The 24,092-nt window shown below is 42.1% G+C and overlaps 1 protein-coding gene across 1 annotated transcript in view; it reads left to right on the forward strand.

Annotated features, from left to right (window-relative positions):
- Positions 1–3,456: 3,456 nt before the first annotated feature.
- amotl1 (angiomotin like 1) overlaps positions 3,457–24,092 on the forward strand; it is a 73,998-nt gene continuing 53,362 nt past the window's right edge. Inside the window, exons 1-3 of the mRNA XM_078403142.1 lie at positions 3,457–3,645; positions 18,660–18,806; positions 20,234–21,161. Coding sequence (XP_078259268.1) covers positions 20,293–21,161 — 869 coding nt within the window. The 5' untranslated portion in view covers positions 3,457–3,645; positions 18,660–18,806; positions 20,234–20,292. The remainder of the gene's footprint in view (positions 3,646–18,659; positions 18,807–20,233; positions 21,162–24,092) is intronic.

Consider the following 24,092-nt stretch of genomic DNA (forward strand, 5'->3'; position numbering starts at 1 on the left):
TGGTCTCGCCGATGTCGAGAAGTTGACATCTGGAACAGCAGATACAATAGATGAGGTTGGAGGAGGTGCACCTCCATTGTCAGAGTGAGGCCCAGCGCAAATTGGAGGAACAGCACCTCATATTTCGCTTGGGCCGTTTACACCCCAACGGTATCAACATTGACTTCTCTAACTTCAGATAGTCCCTACTTTCCCTGTCTATCCCCTCCCCTCCCCTGTTCTCCCACTAGTCTTCCTGTCTCCGACTGTATCCTATCTTTGTCCTGCCCCCTCCCCTGACATCCGTCTGAAGGGTCTCGACCCGAAACGTCTCCCATTCCTTCTCTCCAGAGATGCTGCCTGACCCACTGAGTTACTCCAGCTTTTTGTGTCTACCTTCTGGTGATTGAGGGCTGAGCATTAATGTGATTATGTCATGTAATGACACAGCTCCCCATATTTCCTGCATTTTGTGCTCACATAAAGGTAGCCAGAATGTCGAATAACGTTATGATTCAAGTATTCGTCACTGGATTTCCCTATTGAAGTCATTCAAAAACATGGTGGGAAATAAATCCTTACTTGCTGCAGCTATACAGGCCTTTTAATGCAATGACACAACAAATAAATAAATAATACTATAAATTAGTAATCGGTAATACTGGGTAACCAGACCATAACAGTGCAAAATCAAAGTATGCTGTGCAACCAAAACAAAGTCCTTCATAGATTGTTGCTGGGTTAGAGTTGTGATTAATGTTGTACAGTGTTCAAGAACCTGACAGGGAAAAGGCTGTTCTTTATTCTGTAGCTCACAGGCTCCTCTACCTCACTGATGGTAGAAACAAGATGAAAGCATATCCAGAGTGGTGTGGGTCTTTGATAGCATTAGTTGCCTTTTGAGGCAGCACCTCTTGTCGATCCCTTCGATGCTGGGAAGGTCAATATCCATAATAAACCATAATAACTTTCTGCAGCCTCCATCGTTCCTAGTCATTTGATTTACCGAATCAGGCTTTCTTGCAACCACTAAACTTGCTCTCTAATGCACACCTGTGGAAGTTCAATAGAATATTCAGCAACACACTAAATCTCATCAATTTTCTAAAGAGGTAGAGGCAATGATGAGTTTTCTTTGTGAATGCATCAATGAGCTGGGCTTTGGATAGATCTTTGGAGACACAGACCCCAGGGACTTTAAGCTGTCGATTCTCCACTACAATCTTGTTGATGAAGACAGGTTTGTGGATCCTCAGATTTCCCTTCTTTAGGTCAAAAATCAGCCCCTTGGGCTTGCTAATGTGGAGAGCAAGATTGTTCCTCTGGCACCATTCAGTCAGATTATCAATCTTCTTTCATTGCTCTGACGCATCATTATCCATTATTGGCTCAGCGAATTTAAAGATGACATTGGATCTGTGTCTTGCTGCACCATCATGGGTATAACAGGGGCTCGGGCATGACCTCGTGTTGATGGTCGTCGCGGAACAATCGTTGCCAATTCTTACTGACTGTTGTCTGCTGATGAGGAAGTCAATGATCTAATTGCATAGGGATGAGCAGAGACCCAGTTCCCAGACTCTAATGAGTGATGACCAGGTATGCTAAATGAGACAATAAAAATGTTGGTTAGACACAAAAAGCTGGAGTAACTCAGCGGGACAGGCAGCATCTCTGGAGAGAAGGAATGGGTGACGTTTCGGGTCGACATTCTTTTTTAGACAGGTCTCGACTCGAAACGTCACCCATTCCTTCTCTTCAGAGATGCTGTCTGTCCCGCTGAGGTACTCCAACATTTTATGTCTAATATCTTCAGTGTAAACCAGCATCTGCAGTTCCTTCCTACATAATAATGTTGGTTACTCTGACTGCCAACATGGCAGTCAGGAAAGTCAGCACTCCTCATCCTTAAATAAATTAAAACATACGTTTACACAATGTTTTCCCCCAAACATTTCAAAAGCAGAAAATAATATTGGACACATAATTTAATATTTTGAAAATATTACAATTTTGTTCCTGCTTACGCGCTTTCGGTTGCATTTTCTGAGGGCAACGGAACATCATCTGGAAAGAACATAATTAAAGTTGAAAGAATATAAAATAGAATCATATATTCTAAATAAATGCAAGAAACACTACACGAGCACATCAAAAAGAGTTGCTGTCTATAGAAAGCCCAGAGAAAGCGAAAGATGGGAATATTGTGATGAGGCACAGAGGTAGTAATTTACAATATAACCACCAAAGCCACCTCACTATTTTGAAGAACCTGAAATTCACCTGATTTGATAATGAAATAAATTCTTCCGAGTAATAGTGGATTTTCCCCCTTAACAGTAATGTTATGGCGCCTGAAATTGTACGCGTTATAACATTTATATATTTTTTAAACCACACACTGACCTGCAAAGAGACCATATTGAATTCATTGTATTTTACAAAGTGCTGGAGGAAGACTACAGCGGTTCTTTGTCAGTCTAAGAAGAAGGGTCCCGACCCGGGACGTGGTCTGTCCTTTTCCCTCCAAAGATGCCACCTGACACGCTGAGTTCCTCCAGCAGGCAGCACCTCGTTTTATTTTGTCCAAGCTTTCAGCATCTGCAGCCTCTTGTGTCTTCATTGCAATTTACAGTGACCTGTGGAAATCTGCGTTAGTTCAGTCTGATGAGATGCTGCCTGACCTGCTGAGTTACTCACTCCAGCATTTTGTGCCTGTCTGGGAACAAGTGAATCCTTGCAGTCAGTCCTCAGATGCTCCCGGCCTGCAGTGTGAGTGAGTGATTGCACAGTGCGCTAGGACCCAGAGGGCCGGCGCTGTGTTGCAGGAGGTGAAGCCCTGCCATTCCTCTCATTCCGCTGTGAATGCCTGGGGGCTGATTGTTGTTGGCCGGCGCTGGCTGCTCTCCCTCCGGCTGCTAAAGTCAAGCCTGCATCAGCCCCTCCACTCGGCTCGTTGCTCTTTCTCTCTCTCTCTCTCTCTCTCTCTCTCTCTCTCTCTCTCTCTCTCTCTCGGTTGGCAGTGGCGTTTGCAAGGATCGCGTCCAAATTGGCTGGTTCCTGCAAACTTTGGAGCAACTTTGCAAGAGGCAGCTGGAGTGAAGGCGGGCACTTGGGCGAACAAAGTTATCTGCAGGCTGGACGCGAAGGTTTGAGGAAGGTTGGTGTCTGGGCCAACTGATGCTGAGTGTGGAGGGGTGTGTGGAAGGGAAGGGGAGGGGTGTGGAGGGGAGGGGAGGGGTGTGGAGGGGAGGGGAGGGGTGTGGAGGGGAGGGGAGGGGTGTGGAGGGGAGGGGAGGGGTGTGGAGGGGAGGGGAGGGGTGTGGAGGGGAGGGGTGTGGTGGGGAGGGGAGGAGTGTGGAGTGGAGGAGTGTGGAGTGGTGTGGAGGAGTGTGGAGTGGATGGGGCTGGGCTGAGGCTGGGCTGAGCCTGTGAGAGGGGGGTCCCGGGAGCGCCTTGCCTTGCCTTGCCCTTGGTCTTGGTGCAGCTGGGCTGGCGGCGGATGAATGGGGCAGCGGGCGGTGGGCTCTGCCTCTGCTCCTCACCTGCCCGCCTCTCACAGCCGGCTCCCCACTCACCTGGTCCCCGGCGAGGAGGGGGTTCGCTCCGGGGGCCGCCCCGACCTCAGCGACCGACTGACTGACTACCGAGCGGGCCCGCTTTAAGGTACAACATTAAGGCGCAAAGCAGAGAGCTGGGGCTTCCACTTTCTGTGGAGTTGGGACAGAGTGTGTGTGTGGAAGTAGTCGCTGCCCAACGTTTAGTTTCTCTCTACCGCGGAGATAACGTTTCGTGGTGGAGAATCTCTGTGGACTTGGCCAAAAGTGCTTCCCTACTTTGTGTGAAAACTGTTCGCTCACTTTACACAGTGTGTGTATGTATGTATGTATATGTGTGTGTGTGTGTGTGTGTTTATTTGTGTATGTGTGTGTGTGTGTATGTCTGTATGTAATGTGTGTATGTAATGTGTGTGTGTATGTGTGTGTATGTATGTGTGTGTGTATGTATGTGTGTGTGTGTGTTTATTTGTGTATGTGTGTGTGTATGTGTGTGTTTATTTGTGTATGTGTGTGTGTATGTCTGTATGTAATGTGTGTGTATGTAATGTGTGTATGTGTGTGTGTTTATTTGTGTATGTGTGTGTGTATGTCTGTATGTAATGTGTGTGTATGTAATGTGTGTGTGTGTGTGTGTTTATTTGTGTATGTGTGTGTGTATGTCTGTATGTAATGTGTGTGTATGTAATGTGTGTGTGTGTGTGTATGTGTGCGTGTATGTGTGTGTATGTGTGCGTGTGTGTGTATGTGTGTGTATGTGTGCGTGTGTGTGTGTATGTGTGCGTGTGTGTGTGTATGTGTGCGTGTGTGTGTGTATGTGTGTGTCCCGCACCCGAAGCAGAGGAAACCCTCTCGTGCCAGGCCAGTCTATGATGAGAATAGTTGACATCTAGTTGCGGCCAGATGGCAGGTTGACATGCTCCGACCCGGGAGTGACCTCGAGTCCTCCTCCCGCCCCCTTTTACACCCCACCCCCATTACACCCCACCCCCCATTACACCCCACCCCCCATTACACCCCATCCCCCCATTACACCCCATCCCCCCATTACACCCCACCCCCCCCATTACACCCCACCCCCCCCATTACACCCCACCCCCATTATGCCCCATCCCCTCATTATGCCCCACCCCCCCATTACACCCCATCCCCCCATTACACCCCATCCCCCCATTACACCCCACCCCCCCATTACGCCCCATCCCCTCATTATGCCCCCACCCCTCATTATGCCCCCACCCCCCATTACACCCCATCCACCATTACACCCCATCCACCATTACACCCCATCCCCATTACACCCCATCCCCCCATTACACCCCACCCCCCATTACACCCCATCCCCCATTACACCCCATCCCCCATTACAACCCATCCCCCCCATTACACCCCATCCCCCCATTACACCCCATCCCCCATTACACCCCATCCCCCATTACATCCCATCCCCCCATTACACCCCATCCCCCCATTACACCCCATCCCCCATTACACCGCATCCCCCATTACACCCCATCCCCCCATTACACCCCATCCCCCATTACACCCCATCCCCCATTACACCCCATCCCCCATTACACCCCATCCCCCATTACACCCCATCCCCCATTACACCCCATCCCCATTACACCCCATCCCCATTACATCCCATCCCCCCATTACACCCATCCCCATTACACCCCATCCCCCATTACACCCCATCCCCCCATTACACCCCATCCCCCATTACACCCCATCCCCCATTACATCCCATCCCCCCATTACACCCCATCCCCCCATTACACCCCATCCCCCATTACATCCCATCCCCCATTACGCCCCATCCCCCATTACGCCCCATCCCCATTACGCCCCACCCCCCATTACGCCCCATCCCCTCATTACACCCCACCCCCTCATTACGCCCCCCCCCATCCCCCCATTACACCCCACCCCCCCAATACGCCCCATCCTGCCCCCCCTCCCACCCTCTTTACGCCTTATCCCACCCCTTTAACCACCACCTCAACATTTTACCCTCACCTCGCCCCCTTTAACCCCCACCCACTTTACACTCCACCTCACCCTTCATTCACCACCCTGACCTATTATACCCATCTTGCCCCTTTACCCCCTACCATGCCCACCTACTTTACACCTGGCACACTCTGCCTGATCCGACCTGCAATCTGCTCCAGATCTTCCACACCTGAAACCACATGAGGTGAGTGCGACAATGCCGCCAACCACAAACAGAAATGACAGACCATTCCCCACCCCAACAGACGCCTCCTACCACCCCCTGAACCAGTTTGGCGGTGGCATCGATTTGGAGCGAGATTAGAGTGATCTCACCCACTCGCATGTAAAGTTGAGGAAGGATGTGCTGTCTCTGGAGAGGGTCCAGAGGAGATTTACAAGAATGATCCCAGGAATGAGTAGGTTAACCTATGATGTGGGTTTGTCGGCACTGGGCCTGTACTCGCTGGAGTTTAGAAGAATCAGGGTAGACCACATTGAAACATACAGAATAGTGAAAGGCTTCCATTGAGTGGATGTGGAGAGGATGTCTCCATTAGTGGAGAGTCTCGGACTAAAGTTCATAGCCTCAGAATTAAACAACGTTCTTTTTGGGAAGAGTTTAGGAGAAATTTCTTTAGTCAGAGGTTGGTGAATCTGTGGAATTCTTTGCCACAGAAGACCGGCACGGTAGCGCAGCGGTAGAGTTGCTGCTTTACAGCGAATGCAGCGCCGGAGACTCAGGTTCGATCCTGACTACGGGTGCTGCACTGTAAGGAGTTTGTACGTTCTCCCCGTGACCTGCGTGGGTTTTCTCCGAGATCTTCGGTTTCCTCCCACACTCCAAAGACGTACAGGTATGTAGGTTAATTGGCTGGGTAAATGTAAAAATTGTCCCTAGTGGGTGTAGGATAGTGTTAATGTGCAGGGATCACTGGGCGGCACGGACTTGGAGGGCCGAAAAGGCCTGTTTCCGGCTGTATATATATGATATGATATGATATGATATGTAGAGGCCAAGTCAGTTGATATTTTTAAGGCAGAGATAGATAGATTTTTACAGGTGTCAGAGGTTACGGGGAGAAGGCAGGAGAATGGGGTTAGGAGGGAGAGATAGATCAGCCATGATTGAATGGCAGAGTAGACGATGGGCCGAATGGCCTAATTCTACTATCACATGACCTTATAACCTTATGACCTCTGCTGGAAATAGACACAAATTCTTGGAGTAACTCAGCGGGTCAAACAGCATCTGTGGAGAAAAGGAATAGGTGATATTTCGGGTCGAGACCCTTCTTCAGACCTGAAGAAGAAGGGTCTTGACCTGAAATGTCATCTATTATTTTTCTCCAGAGATGCTGCCTGACCCACTGAGTTATTCCAGAAATTTGTGTCTATCTTTGAGGTAAACCAGCATCTGTAGTTCCTTCCTACACATAGGACTTTTGCTGGATTACATTTTGATTGCATCCTCTTTCCTTGTCATTAAGGACGAATCAAACTGTTCACGACTTCAGCATCAGATGTGACACAACTTCACACCATGTATATTTTGTTGCAAAGAATAATTTAACCTTCAACCTAGCCCCCAAATTGAATGGGCACAACCCTCCTATTTGCCTCAAGACCCATTTATTCCACTAGTCTTCTAACCCACCTCTGAAACACTTGGACCATCAAAACTCATATTAAGTCCCATACTCTTATCACTTCTTTCCTCATTGACCAATATGGCTCCAAATCACCATTAACTCTGTTTGTAATTTCTCATCTTTAGATCTGGCTCCTTGCTTGCCCTGCTGTACTTTTACTGCACGTTTCTACAAGGACTCTGTATTTGTCTAATTCGTGCCTTCAGCATTGGGCCTCGGCTGCTCAGACCTAAACTCATGGTTTCCTCCCTAAATCGTTTCTCAAGCCCTTCTCTTCCCTCCCCTGCCCCCCAAATCCTCCTTAAATTCCTTCTCCTGACATTTTTAGTCTTCATCCGCATTGAACATATGCCAGGTGTGTAGGAAGGAACTGCTGATGCTGGTTTAAACCGAAGACAGACACAAAAAGGTGGAGTAACCCAGCGGGTCAGTCAGCATCTCTGGAGAAAAGGAATAGGTGACTTTTCGGGTCAAGACCCTTCTTCTGTCTCGACCCGAAACGTCACCTATTCCTTTTCTTCAGAGATGGTGTGTGACCCACTGAGTTACTCCAGCTTTTTGTGTCTACCTTGAACATGTGCCAGTTTTTGTCTGATTACAAACCTGTACCTTGAGATGTTTTGCTATAGTAAATTATAGCACTATTTCTTTTAAAAAAAAGATTTTTTTTTGCTTATTTCTCCATGTTGAATCTCTTTGCCATGCTAAAAATATATTTTGCATCCAAGCTGCTGTGTGTCATCGAGAAATGTCCATCACAGTTTTCCACCTGCAGATTAGTAAACTCCCTTCGCAGGGAGTGTAGATTCATGCCTTTAGCTTGTACAGCATCTTTTGTTAAGACGCACGCACAGTACTTTCCCCACAGTCTTTACCGGATGGCTATTGCCCTTATGGTGCTATCTAACTGAGGCTCCTGTTCCTTGTACTAAATAATTACACCTATGAAGTATTATCAATTCAAGTCTGTTTAAGCAGAGTTTCCCATTGCAACAGTACATTTTATTCTGCAGACAAAAGGGACTGCAGATCCCGGAATCTTATGCAAAAAAACCCAAACTGCTGGAGGAACTCAGTGGGTCAAGTAGCATCTGTGGAGGGAAATGGACAGATGACGTTTTGGATCGGAATCCTTGTTCAGATTGAAAAACTTCAAAGACCCAAAGGGTCAACCGTCTTAAATCCCGAAATGTCGACTGTCCATTTACCTCCACAGATGCTGCTTGACCTGCCGAGTTCCTCTATCAGTTTGGTATTTTGCTCCTATTTTATTCTGCTTCATTTTCCCTACTTACTTTGTAATCTTCTGTTATGTTTCATGCTTTTTACAATTGAGATGATGCTCAAGTTACTTATTTATAGAATCTTAGTTGTTTCCACTCCTGAAACAGTTAAGAGTTACATTAGCGTAGTGTAAATAGTAATGTTTCTATTCTTTCCTTCCTGAGAGGAACAACGCATTTCATTTGAGATTATAAACTTGTATTGCCCATTTCATGCTCTTTACGATTACCCATGTTAAATCATTTATGCACTGCACAAAAGGGTGCTTGTTTTAACGACATGGAACTTTCGCTGCCCTGAGTTATCTCCTGTGATGAGCTCCTGCCGGTTCATGTGAACTATAACTTTCTCTATAACCGACCAATGTAGAACAATTACAAACTAATTGTGACCCTTTGCTCAACAATAGGAACAAATTGTGGTAGAATGAAATCTTGATTAATTCATGTTAACATCAGCTTTCTTGAAAGACAATGTTTTTTAAAAGTCAGATCTCATTCAGGGCAGTTACTTTCCACCGGAGATCACTCATTATATGGATTTCAACTTCATCCTATCCCAATGATGTGCTGGTGCCAGGTTTTAGCACTAATCCTACAGTATTGAATGCCATTGCTACACTTCTGTAGTAACGGAGAAAACATGGTGAAAACAGTGTCATCTGATTTGGGCTCTGATATTATCTCCATGTTTACCATGTTAAGATTATGCTTATAATGTCAGTAAAATTTAAGCAAAATATTTTGCTCAACAAACCCATTTTATTTTTTTTAACAGTGCTTTTTGACATACAAATGCAGATTGGTTCTCTTCATCATATCCTTCTATCTTCGTAATAGTTTTCATCTGTTTTTTCAGCTCTTTGTAATTGACCTCCCTATTCCCAGGAAAATGAATCTTTGCTTCTTCCTTGTCTTCCATGGGTTCTGTGGTATTTTAGTCTTTAGTAGTCTGAGCATCTTGGCAGAAACTACTTTATGAATTTTTAATGAAGCAGTTGGACAAAGTTCAAGTGAATTTGATACGATCCTCTGTTGAAGACCATCTTTATACACATTAACTACATAAAAATTATAATTAGTTTAACAAGAGATTACATTAAATTCTAATCGGTGAGATAAAGATTGTAGTTAAATAATCTGAGTGTAAACTGCTCGTATAAACGACTTTACAACTTTCTTATCAGTGTGCCTCATTATATCATGGGTTCAGATATTACAGCATTTCCAAGGCAGTGTATGTTTTGATTCCAGGGTCATTGAGAGACAGTAACAGTCCCAGCAGTGAATGCAATGAAGCTGTTTTGTGGAAGTCCATCTGATAATAACATAAATGAGGAGGGAGCAAGAGGTTCTATTGAAGGATCAGCAAACCAGCACTGGGTATTTGTTTTACAATTTGCAGCTGGGGGATACACCAACAGAGATTGAGTGGGAAAAAAACACTCATATGGATATGGAGAAATAGAGTTAAACTGTCTGTGTACATATTGTGCTACACACAACAAAAAGCTTTCAAAATTATATAAATATTTCAAAATTACATATATATATGTATATATATTACATATATATATATATACATATACATATATGTATATATATTACTGTCACTTATAATGCTTGCATTCAGAAGACTACTTTATATTTTTGCATTTCATCTGATTCGTCCAAAACATTTTACAATTTTCTATATTATATTTCTCTGTAAAAAAAAATCCATGTAGTTCCTCTGGAAAAATTACGATGGAATTTGTCATCACGGCTTCCAAATGCAGCCTGGTCTGTGTATTCACCACACTTGTAAATTGGTTAAATCTAAATTTCTGTACAGGATTCTCTTTAACTAAAGATTGCAGAACATATTGCTTACAGTGATTAAGATATTATATATATATATTTAAATTCAGCTTTGCTGAAGTAAACTCAACTCCAAACTCAATCTATCATTCACCTAACTGAAGAATCGTGCTGAGCGATTAAGATATTATATTTATTATTGTTTTTTATTCAGCTTTGCTGAAGTAAATTCAACTCCAAACTCAATCTATCATTCACCTATCAATGCTAATTTAAACAATTGATTGAATACATACCAATTGGAAATAACCACAAAAAAATGCAGTCCGTGGAATGATCCTAATTAATAAATTATATTGGGTATTTTGGGGATGTGGTATTAGTCCATTAATAGGTCATAACAGACAGTCATTCACATTCACTGTTAAGCAAACCGGGCAATCATTTTGTTGCAAAACCTGCTTGAGGTATAGTTTAGTTATATTTCTAATAGTTTTAATTTTGTGCTGCTTGAAGAGGCGACTTGACTTCTGTATCCTTGTTACTACTAATCAGTAAGTCCATCATTATTACTATCAGGTACTGCATGGTATAGATCCAATGCACAATACTTACTTAGTCATCAAATTTAATAATTATACCACAACGCAAACCCTATTTACCTGATGTGCTTTTATGTTTGAATACAAAAATAAAAAACATTTTGAAGTAGATGAATTAAAAATATTGTTGCATTTTTGAATGTTTTTATTCTTTGCAGATAAGTGTTATTGACCTTGCTGGAATAGATAATAGGTGCAGTAGTAGGCCATTTGGCCCTTCAAGTCAGCACCACCAGGTCATTTTATTCAGGCTGTGTCTTTGATTTCAAAGTGAGAGTTGTGATGTAAACCAATTTGTAATTATTCACGAAGATAGACACAAAAAGCTGGAGTAACTCAGCGGGACAGGCAGCATCTCTGGAGAGAAGGAGTGGGTGACATTTTGGGTTGAGGCCCTTCTTCAGACTGATTATTCACAATTGTGATAAAAGAACTGTTTTAAAGTTCTCTATGCTGTGAGGCACATACATTGTTTACGCCAAGTAAATTGGGATACTTTGATTTAAAATGTTGTTGGGAATATTTGATATTTGGCTTTGCGTGAAAAACAATGAAATATGCTTTAATATTTGTTTCCATAATATTTTTCTCTTCACCTGTTAGTTATTTTCTTCTCTCTTTCTGTGATTTTGGACATTGAGTAGTAACATTCCCTGCCAAAGAAGGTATTGGAATGAGACTTAGCCTGGTAATAGTTATCTGCAAATCTTTTGATTGTGGGTTTCAAGATCCACTTATGGCAACTTGAGCATATCTATGGCCAGAGGTCCAGTCTCTGGATATAGTTGGAGGATAATCCTGTCCTACATTGTATCTGGATGATCGGAGGAGGGAATTATGAGCTGCACGAAAGAATTTTCAGTACAGAAAATAGCCAGTACAACAGATGAGCAGTTAAAGAAATGGGAAACTCCATTTATAAGGACGAGAAAGCGTCAAAGCAAACTTATTAGCGAACCCTCTCAATGCCTGTGCCCATAGTAACTGCAGTTATGATGCAGGCAGTGGTACAGGTGGAGCAGTCAAGAGTTAAAAATATGTAGAATAGGATGAATAAAATGTAGACACAATGAACTGCAAATGCATGTTGACAAAAAAAAGGCACAAAGTACTGGAGTAACAGTCTCAAGAGGGTCCCGACCCGAAACGTGGCCTATCCAGAGATGCTGCATGTTCCGCTGATTTACTCCACCACTTTGCACCTTTTTTTGAAAGGCAGGGAAGGTCAGTCCTTCCTGGGCATGTAGGGCCCTAATAAAATGCATGGGATGCTGACCAAGTTCTCTGGAAGTGATTTGCACAAGAGTTGTGTCAAATCTTTATCAGTAATTGGCATTTGTGTTTCTGACAGAGGTGTGAGGATAGATGCATTTCTCAAGTTGAAGTCAATAGACAGTTGATAGCTGCAAAGGATCTATTCTGGGTTTGGGTCTGCAGCAATTGCTGACAGAAGAGAAGGGAAGCATTGGTCACCACGCAAAATAAGTACATTTTATTCTGTCATACAATATTACGCTCTCTTCCTAAATTGCTTCTTTGTGACACCCCTGGTGAATGAATGGTTATGCTAGAAGTTTGTGAATGGCTATGGTGATCGGATCACCAGTCTAATATTTTTCACTCTTTTCATTTTGAAGGTGGATTTGTGATGAATAATTGTGTGCATTTAGGAAAGGTATATCTATAAACAAATGAGAGAAATATTATGATGATATTACATAGAAACATTGAAAATAGGTGCAGAAGGAGACTATTCGGCCCTTTGAGCCAGCACCGCCATTCATTGTGATCATGGCTGATCGTCCCCAATCAATAACCCGTGCCTGCCTTCTCCCCATATCCATTTATTCCATTAGCCCCTAGAGCTCTATCTAACTCTCTTTTAAATCCATCCAGTGATTTGGCTTCCACTGCCCTCTGTGGCAGAGAATTCCACAAATTCACAACTCTCTGGGTGAAAAAGATTTTTCTCACCTCAGTTTTATATGGCCTCCCCTTCATTCTAAGACTGTGGCCCCTGGTTCTGGACTCACCCAACATTGGGAACATTTTTCCTGCTATTATTAGATTATTATTAGATTAAAATAATCTTGAGTTATATGGCTCCTGTTATGACTTGGGCTATCCCAAGTGTTTTACAACTATCAAAGTACTTTTTGGAGTGTAACCATCAGTGTTGGCTAGATGAATAGAAGGAGACTTTTGTCGAATCAACATCAGCACAGACTAGTTTACACCAGGGAACTACAAAGCATGTGTGGCATTCTATTTTGCTATTTGGAATATACTCAATATCATTACTTTAGGCTATTTGCTAATAAATAAATAAAAATTCTAAATGTCAACCTCCATTCAAACTTGTTTTGTTATTCAGAGGAACCTTCCTCCCATATATTTGAATTAGGATTCCTATCATTCCCCTACAATTATATCAGTCATTTCAGAGAGCATTGTACTTTGTTACAAATAAATAAATGGCTCCCTTATCCAAATACCTAGTCTCTCACTCTATATACTGTTTCTTCATGATGATCCTGGCTGTGATTGGGAATGGTATCATGAATGAGAAATTAGTGTGTGGTTCATACAAAAGCATTAATGTACAGCATCAGTTTATTTGTTTCTCACATCGTTCCACAATGTTTCATCTGTTTCATATGTTGGCATTAAAGTTGGCACCTTAAAAAATGCAGTTCTTTGGATGGGAAATAGCACAGCATAGCAACAACCTTTTACCATTTAAAAATTGTAATTACTGTTTATTTCCTGGGATGAAACTGGTTAATGACCTTTTCCAGAATATCTTGTATCACTCCTGAAAATTGATTAGCGGAAGCTAGTCACTTTTATAGCATGAAGCTTTTCTGAGTTGAGTGCAGTAAATCGCCTCATTTTCTGCCTGCCTTGGCAGTATTGGAATATTGAACGAGAACTTAGACTAGGTTTTCTAGTGGTGTGAGTCACTTCTGCTACAACTACAGTGTGTTTGAGTAACATAGACCTGGGTTAAGAATGCTATAAAGTTAGTCACCCCACATGCCTTTAATCTATTGCCACTTCACCAAGGCTCATCTATATACTAAAACTCTCATTTGTTTGTTTGTTCCTGAACTACAGCCAAAACGGTATATGATAACGTGATAATTTTAGGCCCACCTTACTCACCGTCGTCCCTTTGGTGCTAATGGAAGAGGTTTCATTGAAATCGGTGTTATATTTTTAAAGTTATTCACATTTTTAAATTTAAATCTATCTCCTAGGGAGGGAGGGGGGGAGAGAGGGGGGGAAGGAGGGTGGAGGGGGAGAGGAGGGGAGGGGAAGGGGGAGAGATGAAGGGGAGGTGGGGGGGAGTGGGAGTGGGAGAGGAGAGGGTGCTGCACCAATGCGGGAGAGGTTTGGGCCCAACGGGTCCACTTGGTCTAGTTCCCATTATAATTCACTACCAAAGACCAAATTATTTTTGCTGCTTACCTGAGTCTCTCACTAGACTGGCCACTACCCTTATAAATTATCCTCCAACCTGACATTTATTGTGAAAATATGCACTTGAAACTTGCACTGAACGGTCTGCCAATGGAACAATCATCATAGGCCTGTTGCACTATCAGCTTGAATTTACTTGAATTTCTAGAATTAGTCCACCATACAAAAATGGCTTGTTTGGTATTTATGCTGCAGCCAATCTCCTTTTCATACTTCAAACTGTATTAGTACATGCTTCTATTCCCCTTTGATGTACTATTGGGGGGGGGGGGGGGGAAGCCCTTTTAAGCCCTGTTAAAAGTTTTCATGATTTGAGTTATTTCTGTTTTTATTAACTGATTTGCTCTTATTCCTTTTAAATGTTTAAATCATTATGTCAAATAAAATTTTGTATATAAAAAAAATTTTGAGACCACAATATGATCCATCCATGCACTTCTGGGAATTTTCCTGCATGTGTAAACAAATACATTCCCACAAAGCTGTCCCTAAGTATAAAGGGTTTTTCTGTCCGGGCTGCTTTCATTTTCTTGTGACATTCTCGTATGTCTTTAACTCTTTTTTTATAAGCACTTGTAGGATTATTCTATCTTTCATCAAGATTTAGCTTGCATATTTCAAACATTAAATTATGAGCTCAAAGAATAAAACGATGTGAAGTACACTGCATGCCATCTGCATGGTTAAGGGATGTGGACTTACTGTGGATAGCAAAGACCGTAGGTACCTTCTGGGATACAGCCAATGACACTAACAGGTAGCAGTCAATCCCTCCCTAGATGTAACCACTTCAATGAAAGCTTTAGCTTCAACTAGACGACCCGTGGACCCGTTGGGTTCCCGTTGTTACTGAAGGTTCTTTCGTAACTTGTCAGTTTCTTTGTTGAACTAAATTAAGGCGCATGTTGCAATCAAAAGCACTTGAAGAATTGGGTGGGCAGAAAGCAGCCGAAACGGTACACGATAGCGCAACAATTTGAACAAAACTGGATACTGCACAACGCAGGGGAATTTCAGCAACCCCTCTCCCTCTCCCTCTCCCTCTCCCTCTCCCTCTCCCTCTCCCTCTCCCTCTCCCTCTCCCTCTCCCTCTCCCTCTCCCTCTCCCTCTCCCTCTCCCTCTCCCTCTCCCTCTCCCTCTCCCTCTCCCTCTCCCTCTCCCTCTCCCTCTCCCTCTCCCTCTCCCTCTCCCTCTCCCTCTCCCTCTCCCTCTCCCTCTCCCTCTCCCTCTCCCTCTCCCTCTCCCTCTCCCTCTCCCTCTCCCTCTCCCCCTCTCTCTCTTATATATAATGAGATTTTTAGTAATATATGGATGTTTCAGCCTACAAGGCATGCTCAGCTGCTTTTGACATGCGGCAGCCTTACAGGAGGACCTCAACTTATCTTTAGGCTCGTGGCAACTGGATGGTGGGAGACCATTGTGACTACCATTGAAGCAGCAAGCAACAGAGATATCACTACAATTTCCCAAGTTATTGACACCATCTCCGGCCACAAACCTACCCCACATTCCTGATCCTGGTGTTCCGACCTTGATTCCAGTAGTGCATGTTAACCGCCACTGGGAAGCTGGCTCCGGCCACAGGCCTACCCACGTTCCTGATGCCCTATGTTCCTCGCCCTGCCTCCGGCTACACAACAGCTATTGATAGTTCCTGACACCAGCTGGCAAACCCAAGCGCAATCCCTTGTACAGCAAACGGGAACCATTAAACATCACAGGCGAAGGCTTGAGAGGAAAGTATCATCCTGCTGGTAAATGTATGGCCAAGCTCATGAGTACAGATCCTTGGTGCCCAATATTACACCAGGCTTGGAAGTCAAGCTCCCTCCACCTATCCCTGGTTACCCTAATAATAATTCTAACATCCAGATTTTGATTGAATAAAATAGATAACCTCAAACCATGTCTAAACAATGTCACTGGAACCTATGACTGGTCAGTGCACAAGCTGTGGTAGACATAGAACTCTTGAAGAGCAGTCATCCAATTCAAAGGCACAGTGATGCCTTATTTTTATTAATAAGGTTTTATTAATTTTGGCTTTTAATTTGGTTATTTCTCTTTCCTGAATTCTTCTTTGATTTTATTTCCCTTTATTCTTGCCACCATTCCCAAGAATTTTCTGCACTTAATGGCTCAAGTTCTACATTAAACTCTCCTCTTATAATTGAAAACCTGTCTAGATTACTTGCTTCCTGACCCGTACCACTCTTGGTGGCAGCGATAATTTTGATTTCTACAGTTTTGTAAATATTGATATTGCTGTTCTTATTTTGACTTTTAAACTTTAAGGAATTTGAATTCTCTTTACAATGTAGTTTGGCATGGATATTTTCTCATGGATCATTGTTAGTTCTGTAATAAGAGGTTTGAACTTCAAGTCCAAACTACCCAATCTACAGCCCCGCAGTGGAGCAGGCAGCCACAGCGTTAGTAATATTATGATAGAAACAGGATAAATGGTCCTTTATCTGTGTCCAGATTTGCTTCCCTGTATCTTTTCTCTGGAGGAGGAGCAAAAATACATGTGGCTAAACACTGGCAAGTATGAAGTATTTAGACTGCTTTATTTCACAGCAACAGTTCAGACTTGACTGAACACACTTTATTTCTTGGCATAGCATGATTTAATATAGGGGAGAATTTTATTTCCGGTCATTATTGCCATATAAGATGGGCCGTTCAGCTGCATGCTATGCTCCTCTGTGTAGGAAGGAACTGCAGATGCTGGTTTAAACCGAAGATGGACAAAAAAAGCTGGAGTAACTCAGTGGGTCGGACAGCAACTCTGGAGAAAAGGAATAGGTGATATTTCAAGGGGAGTCTCCCCTGACTCTCAGTCTGAAGAAGGGTCTTGACCCAAAATGTCACCTATTCCTTTTCTCCAGAAATGCTGCCTGACTCATCGAGTTACTCCAGCTTTTGGTGTCTATCTTTGGTTTAAACCAGCATCTTGCTACACTTCTCTGTAGGCCTAGTTTTGTTGATGCAACTAGAGTGAAATGCACATCCCAAAACATCTATCTAGGACAAGAGACAGTGGAATGTGAGGTATTGATCACTTACTGAATAAAACTGGGAACTTGCTTGTTGTTTACAATCTTTGAGAAACGCACTTTCAAAAACTAGATCACTTGTTTAAACTTCCTTATCAAGAAAAGGAAAAAAAACCTCTTACGATGAACAGGAATTTAGACATTATTCAGAAACCCATTTGATGGGTTATGTCCATGGATGATGGTACCTAGAGTTGACGAGAATAGGAAAGAAAAATATAATTCAAGGAGCATTGAGATTTTGCCCGAGACTGTTTTTTAAAATACAGGAAGAGCACAAGGCAAATAAAAATAAGCTTAAAAAACAAATTAAAGTTAAATTATACTCTTTGTCTCCTTGTCATAGCGAAATATCATCAAAAGATTACATTTACTATGGGGTCCCTAGATTACCCAGCGTTTTGTTGCAGGCTAGATGTGTTATTGAATTACACAGACCAGACCCCCCACCATTGACTCCATCTACACTTTGCTGTCTAAAAACAGCCAACCTAATCAGACGTCCCACAATGGTCATTCCTCCTCCTCCCTGCTATCATCTAGCTAGAATGTACAGAAACTCGAAAGTACGTAGCACCAAACTCAGGAACAGCTCTTTCCCCTCTGTTATAACGCTTCTGAACTGTCCTTCCCTAAACTAGGATACTCTCTGATTCACCCCTATCCCATTGTGGGCATTGGACTTTGTCTATGGAGCTGATGCGTTGCAATGTACTAATCTCCCCACCATTGAAGGGATCCATGGGGGATGCTGCCTTAAAAAGGCAGTCAATATCACCAAAGACCCACACTACCTTGGCCACACTCTCATTTTGCTATTACCATCAGGAAGAAGGTACAGCAGTCAGAAATCTGTGACCATCAGGTTCAAGAGCAGCTTCTTCCCATTAACCAGAGGGCAATTGAACATTATACAACGCTAACTTCAGTAATTTGCATTATTATGGTTAGCTAGTATTATGGTTATCAATCTATTTTTGATTATTTTATTTATGTGTATAATGTTTACTAGCCTGGTAAGATGCAGCAAATAAGAATTTCACTGTCCTGTTGTTGATAAATAGGGCAATTAAACACTTTTTCTTTGATTGCTCCTGTATCTAAGTGTAATACTTTGAAGTGCGGTGTCTGTGGAGATTCAGATGAATGGATGCATGTTAGATGCAAGACTGTTTTGCTGCATTATAGTAGCTCCTGAATATGTAGAATAAAAGTGGTAATTGATGTTTTTTTCCTAATTTTCAGATTCCCTTGATGTATATTACCCTGGTCCTCCATTTTGCCTATTGGAGCAAAGGGGATATCTCTATGAACAGGGGCCTTATGGTGGGATTGAACTGTGTCATGAGCATTTCCCATTAAACACAGAAGAAACTGATGCAACTGAAGAAGGTACCCTTCTTTCTAACTGTTCACTGATAGCAAGAGTTAAACTAAAATTAAATTCTGCTTGCTGTCAGAGAGCGATCTGGAAAAAGTATTTCTATCCAAGAGTGCTTCTGTCCATGCTTGAAGCTAAAAGCTCAAATTATAATTGCAAGCACAGTGATTGTTTTTTTAACTCTTGCATTAAGATAAACTGAGGGAATAAACGTGTAGTTTGGAACTGCAGATGCAGGGTTTACACCAAAGATAGACACAAAATGCTGGAATAACTCAGCGGTACAGGCAACATCTCTGGAGAGAAGGAATAGGTGACATTTCGGGTTGAGTCTGAAGAAAGGTCTCGACCCGAAACATCACCCATTCCTTCTCTCCAGAGGTGCTGCCAGTCCCAGCTGAGTTACTCCAGCATTTTCAGTCTATCTTTGTGAGAATAAACATGTTAATTTTCAAAACTGCAAATTTCTATTGTATTTCTACCTTTTCGTTTTGAAATATTTAACAGGAAGCTCAGTTTTCTTATCTGAATTTATTCCTCAGTTTTCCACATGATAACAAAGCTGTATTTTCCAAATAAATCACTAGTATTCACAGTAAAGGTGTTCCTTAAAACTTGTTTAAATCAAAATTTCTCCTGATAACACCTTCCGTGGCTGAACTTCACATTTTGATTCATAACACTTGTGAAATGCCACAGGATATTTGGCCATATTAGATTTGCAATATAAATGCACATTGTTATTCTGGGAATAACTTATGGTAACTTCCCTCTGGAATGTATGCAAACACAATGGTCAAAAGGTGTATGACAAAGTCATAGAAACGTAAGTAACCAGGTTATCTGTTTTTGACACAATAACAAATTAAGGATAAATGTTGGAGTGATCACATCCATTTTTCATTTTCAAATAGTTTCATGGGCAGAAAGAGTATTGGTTTAACATTTCTGGTGAAGGACATATTACAGTACAATTTAAGAATTTGTCTAGAACTTATCCTACATTGGCATTTACATTCTCATCTTGCTAACTTGTTTGAAAGTGCTGCTGTAAAGTTAAGTGTGACATATGCATCTTTTTATAATTCATTAGTATTATTGTAATTATTCCAATACACGACAATATTTAATTGTCCTATGTAGGATGGTAATATGTTTTGTACTCTTATTCAAATAATGCCAATGTCTATATGTTAAGTAAACACAAAATAACTGCAGATGATGGTTTATACCAAAGACAGACTCAAAGTGCTGGAGTAACTCAGTGGGGCAGATAGAATCTCTGGAGAAATTATATGGGTAACGATCAGTCTGAAGAAGAGACCCGACCCAAAACCTCACCTATCCTTTTACTCCTGGCCCGCTGAGTTACTCTAGCACTTTATGTCCATTTATATGTTAAGTCATAAATGTTTGCATCTTGACTTTTTTTTTCTAGATAAAGAGCTACTTTTCAACCATCCACCTCAGGACTTCATCGGGACTGCAAACTTTGAAATGCGAGGTTCAGAGGAAGCAGCAACGGGAAATGTGTTGCAGCGTTTAATTCGGGAGCATTTAAGGTATGGGAATCCAAATGAGAACATGAACTTACTGGCAATACAGCAGCAAGCCACAGGGAGTGCAGGACCATCCAACAACATTGGGAGCACGCACTCTTCCACAGAAAACCTTGTGCAGGAAGATCCACAAATGGTCCACCAGTCAGCACGCCAAGAACCTCAAGGGCAAGAGCATCAGGTGGACAACAGCGTGATGGAGAAGCAGGCACGGCTTGCTCTTGCACAGCAGAATGTCGATGAGCTACCAACTTACGAGGAAGCCAAAGCACAGTCTCAGTTCTTCAGAGGGCAACAACAGGCAACTGTTGCTCCTGGAATATATGTAGCTGGAGTTGTCAGTCAGAAAACCAGAACTGAGGGGAGACCGACAGTGAACCGAGTAAGCTCTGGGCAGGTGCACAAAGATGAAGCACTGAAAGAACTTAAGCAAGGTCACGTTCGCTCACTTAGTGAGCGGCTGATGCAACTTTCTTTGGAAAGGAGTGGGGTAAAGTCCTATCCTGCTGCCTCAAACAACAATATCACGTCCCAACAGTCCAACAAAACCTTCAAGAATGGGGAGCAGCCATCTCCACAGACCCCCACCACAGGAATAGACTTGAGAGGTCCTCCCCCAGAATACCCTTTCAAACCCAGGCAAATGTTTCCAACACTTAATCAGCCTCACGAGCTTGGGCACTTTTACAGTGATACATCCTCGGGGATTCTTCATGAGTTGCCTAAACCATATTCTGGTACTCTCGCAATTAGACAAGAAGCAACCATCCTAAGATACCAGTCACCACCAGAATATGGATCGGCAAGGTAAAAACAGCTATATGTACTCTTTTTTAACAAAAATACAAGCTAATTAGAAGTTGTGAAATAGTAATATTAGATTCTTAATGCTGTGTGTTTATTATGGGAATTCTGTTTCTATTCTACTTCTAATAGATGTGTAAGGCTTTTAACCTAATCTGGCACCCATTGGAAACTCAATGACAATGATATTTTACTGTCACATGTACCTAGGTACAGTGAAATGCTTTGTTTTGCATACAACTGGACTAAATCATGTAGCGTGCCTCACCGAGGCAGTACGCAAGTGTTGCCACGTTTTGGCGCCAACAAAGTTACAAATGTTCACCGAACAGTCCTATCGATCGCCAGCCACCACATGTGTCAGTAGCCCCCCCCCCCCCCATCGTGTTCAGTGGCCTCCTTGGTCTCCGACCACCCTCCTCGCTCTCGATAGTCCCCTCGTTCTCTGATGACCTTCCTCACTCTTCGATGGTCCTCCTTACTCTGTACCTCTTAAGAATGTTGATCAGTTTTAAAAATTGCCAGCATTCATTTATACATTTTACATTTCTGTCTTGTCTGAAAGAAGCATTTTGAATTATATCATTTTACCTGCTGATAATATTAAAGGCTGTGGAAGGTAATTTGTATCAGAAGACAAGTCTGCAGGACTGCTATGCCACTACTGCAGCCTGCATTGCCTCACTCCAACTCAAGGCACTGCTAGGATTATGACATTATGGAATTTATCCTTCAAGTGGAGACTCAAGACGTGGTTGAAGTGGAAATCTAGAACAAAAAGTAAACTGCTGGAAGAACCCATCTATAGCATCTGTGGAGGCTAAGGGGTAGTTTCTGATTCAGAGTCTCGACTTCAAACATCAACCATCCCTTTGTTTCTACAGGTGCTGCTTTATTCGCTGAGTTCATCCAGCAGGTATTATTTTTCTACTTAGAACCAACTACCAGCTGTAGCAGTGCCATCACTGATGAAGATGATGATGGAATTCATTTGGAATGATGAATTAAGAATATTTCACAAGAATAATATTGCTTTAAATCTGATTTATTTTCACCTCCCCACCATAACTCTGAAAGTAACACCGGTTTTCTGTACCTTAACAATTCTTTAAGGTCATTTATCTCATTTGGACTCATTACAGTTTAGTTGGTTAGCATGCTAGGTATCAAATGCCAGTGACTTAGAAGTAACATTTTCTGTTTTTTGAGTGGGTTTTGGAAGTTAAAGAAGTTGCTTTACAACGTGCCGAGTCAGTTGGTATCGATCTTTAACCAGAGCTCACCAGTCACCTGTTTTGGATCAAGCTGGGGGAGGGGGTCTGCATTAAGCAAAGATGCCATCTCTATCTGTGAGGCTGGCTTTCATTAGGAGGTGGAGGGGAGTCAGTTTGAATGGGGCCACTGTACTTGTCAGACTTATGAGCTGTCTCAGGCTATGTTTGTGGTCTTTCAAATCTAAGAGCTGGGGAATCTGTGGAAGTCGACATGTTGCATAGCTATTGATGAGGAGTCCCATCTGCAAAGCCCACACATCTTGAACTTTTCAATAGGAACTGTGCCCCCAATATTTCGTCAACCATTGCCAATTTTTATCCTAAGCATCTAAACCACAAAAATTCTTCCAGGCAACCTTGATATGTATTTTTAGAACTGAGAAATCCTGGATCTCAAAAATACTTTATAATTTCAACCTGTACTTGTATCTTTTGTATAACAAAATTCTCTACCAACCAGCCATACTCCTGGCTGGATATTTTGGAAATTCTACAGTAATGCAATCCCTAATCATATCAGCTCTTTAGTAAGCCATGTTTATTCTGTACTCAGAAATGGCCTGCTTATATCTAGGTATTTATGCCTCTTGGCATTTAACTGTCACATAACTGTGGCAAGACTGTTGGAACACACTGCTTTGATTGTCCCATAATATGCCTTTCTGCTCAAATACTTGTGCACAGAGATTACAGAATAAACTTCATCCACATAAAGAGGTACCAGCAAACTTTAAAAGTATTATTTTGTAAACAAGGTACTATTTTGAAAATAATTTAAGAGACGGCTTAAAAACACAGGGTGTCAATGTTCAAAGATATTTTATAAAGATGAAGTATGCTCTTCATTATTAAGATATTAGTGAACATAAGCCCGCAGTGTTTATATTACAAAAACTACCCTGTTAGGCCAATAGTTGCATCATTTTTGCTGTGGAATTTTCCAGAATATGGAGTGAACTACAGTAGCAAGTCAAAATACTGGGACTAATGTTGGGACTGATGTGTTGCAAACTTAATAAACTGATTAGTTGAAATGACCATTCCAGACACTATCCTAAAGAAACAGAAAATGTTCTGTTCTCCAGGCTTCATTCCTTAGTGCAAGCACAAACAATCCAATTGTTCACTAGTTCTACAGCAAAGTCTAATCAATGTTCTTGATAACTCCCTCAAGAAATGGAGAAAAAAAGATTGCACTGAATTATTTTGACTTTCTGGTGACTTTTTTTTTTAAAAGCCTCTCAGGAGATTTGGATTAGGTCTGAATTTTAAATAAACTGCCTAAATAGATTTAAGAAAGAGCAATGTACATTGAAAAACAACGGAAATGTGGGAAAGGAAAGAAAGAGATGAGTTAGATGTTAATTGGCCGTTAACTACAAGAATTCTTAAGCTTATAGGGTTGGATTGCATGAAAATCAAATTAACTAAAAAAAATTAAAAAACAAAAAACCTATTTAAGTAATCACCTGTATTGAAACATTCTTTATTCCCTCCATTTTCTATGTTGCAAAGATATTAGTGTGGGGAGTGGGGATGGAATTAAAGCCTAAATCAGTGAAAAATACAGATTGAGAAATGAACTGAATGGGGAGTATATTGATCTGTGGAATATAGTGCCAGAAGACACTTGAAATATTGATTCATTTATTAAAAATAG

Source organism: Rhinoraja longicauda, chromosome 7 (assembly GCF_053455715.1).
Source record: "Rhinoraja longicauda isolate Sanriku21f chromosome 7, sRhiLon1.1, whole genome shotgun sequence".
NCBI classification, from domain to species: Eukaryota; Metazoa; Chordata; class Chondrichthyes; order Rajiformes; family Arhynchobatidae; genus Rhinoraja; species Rhinoraja longicauda.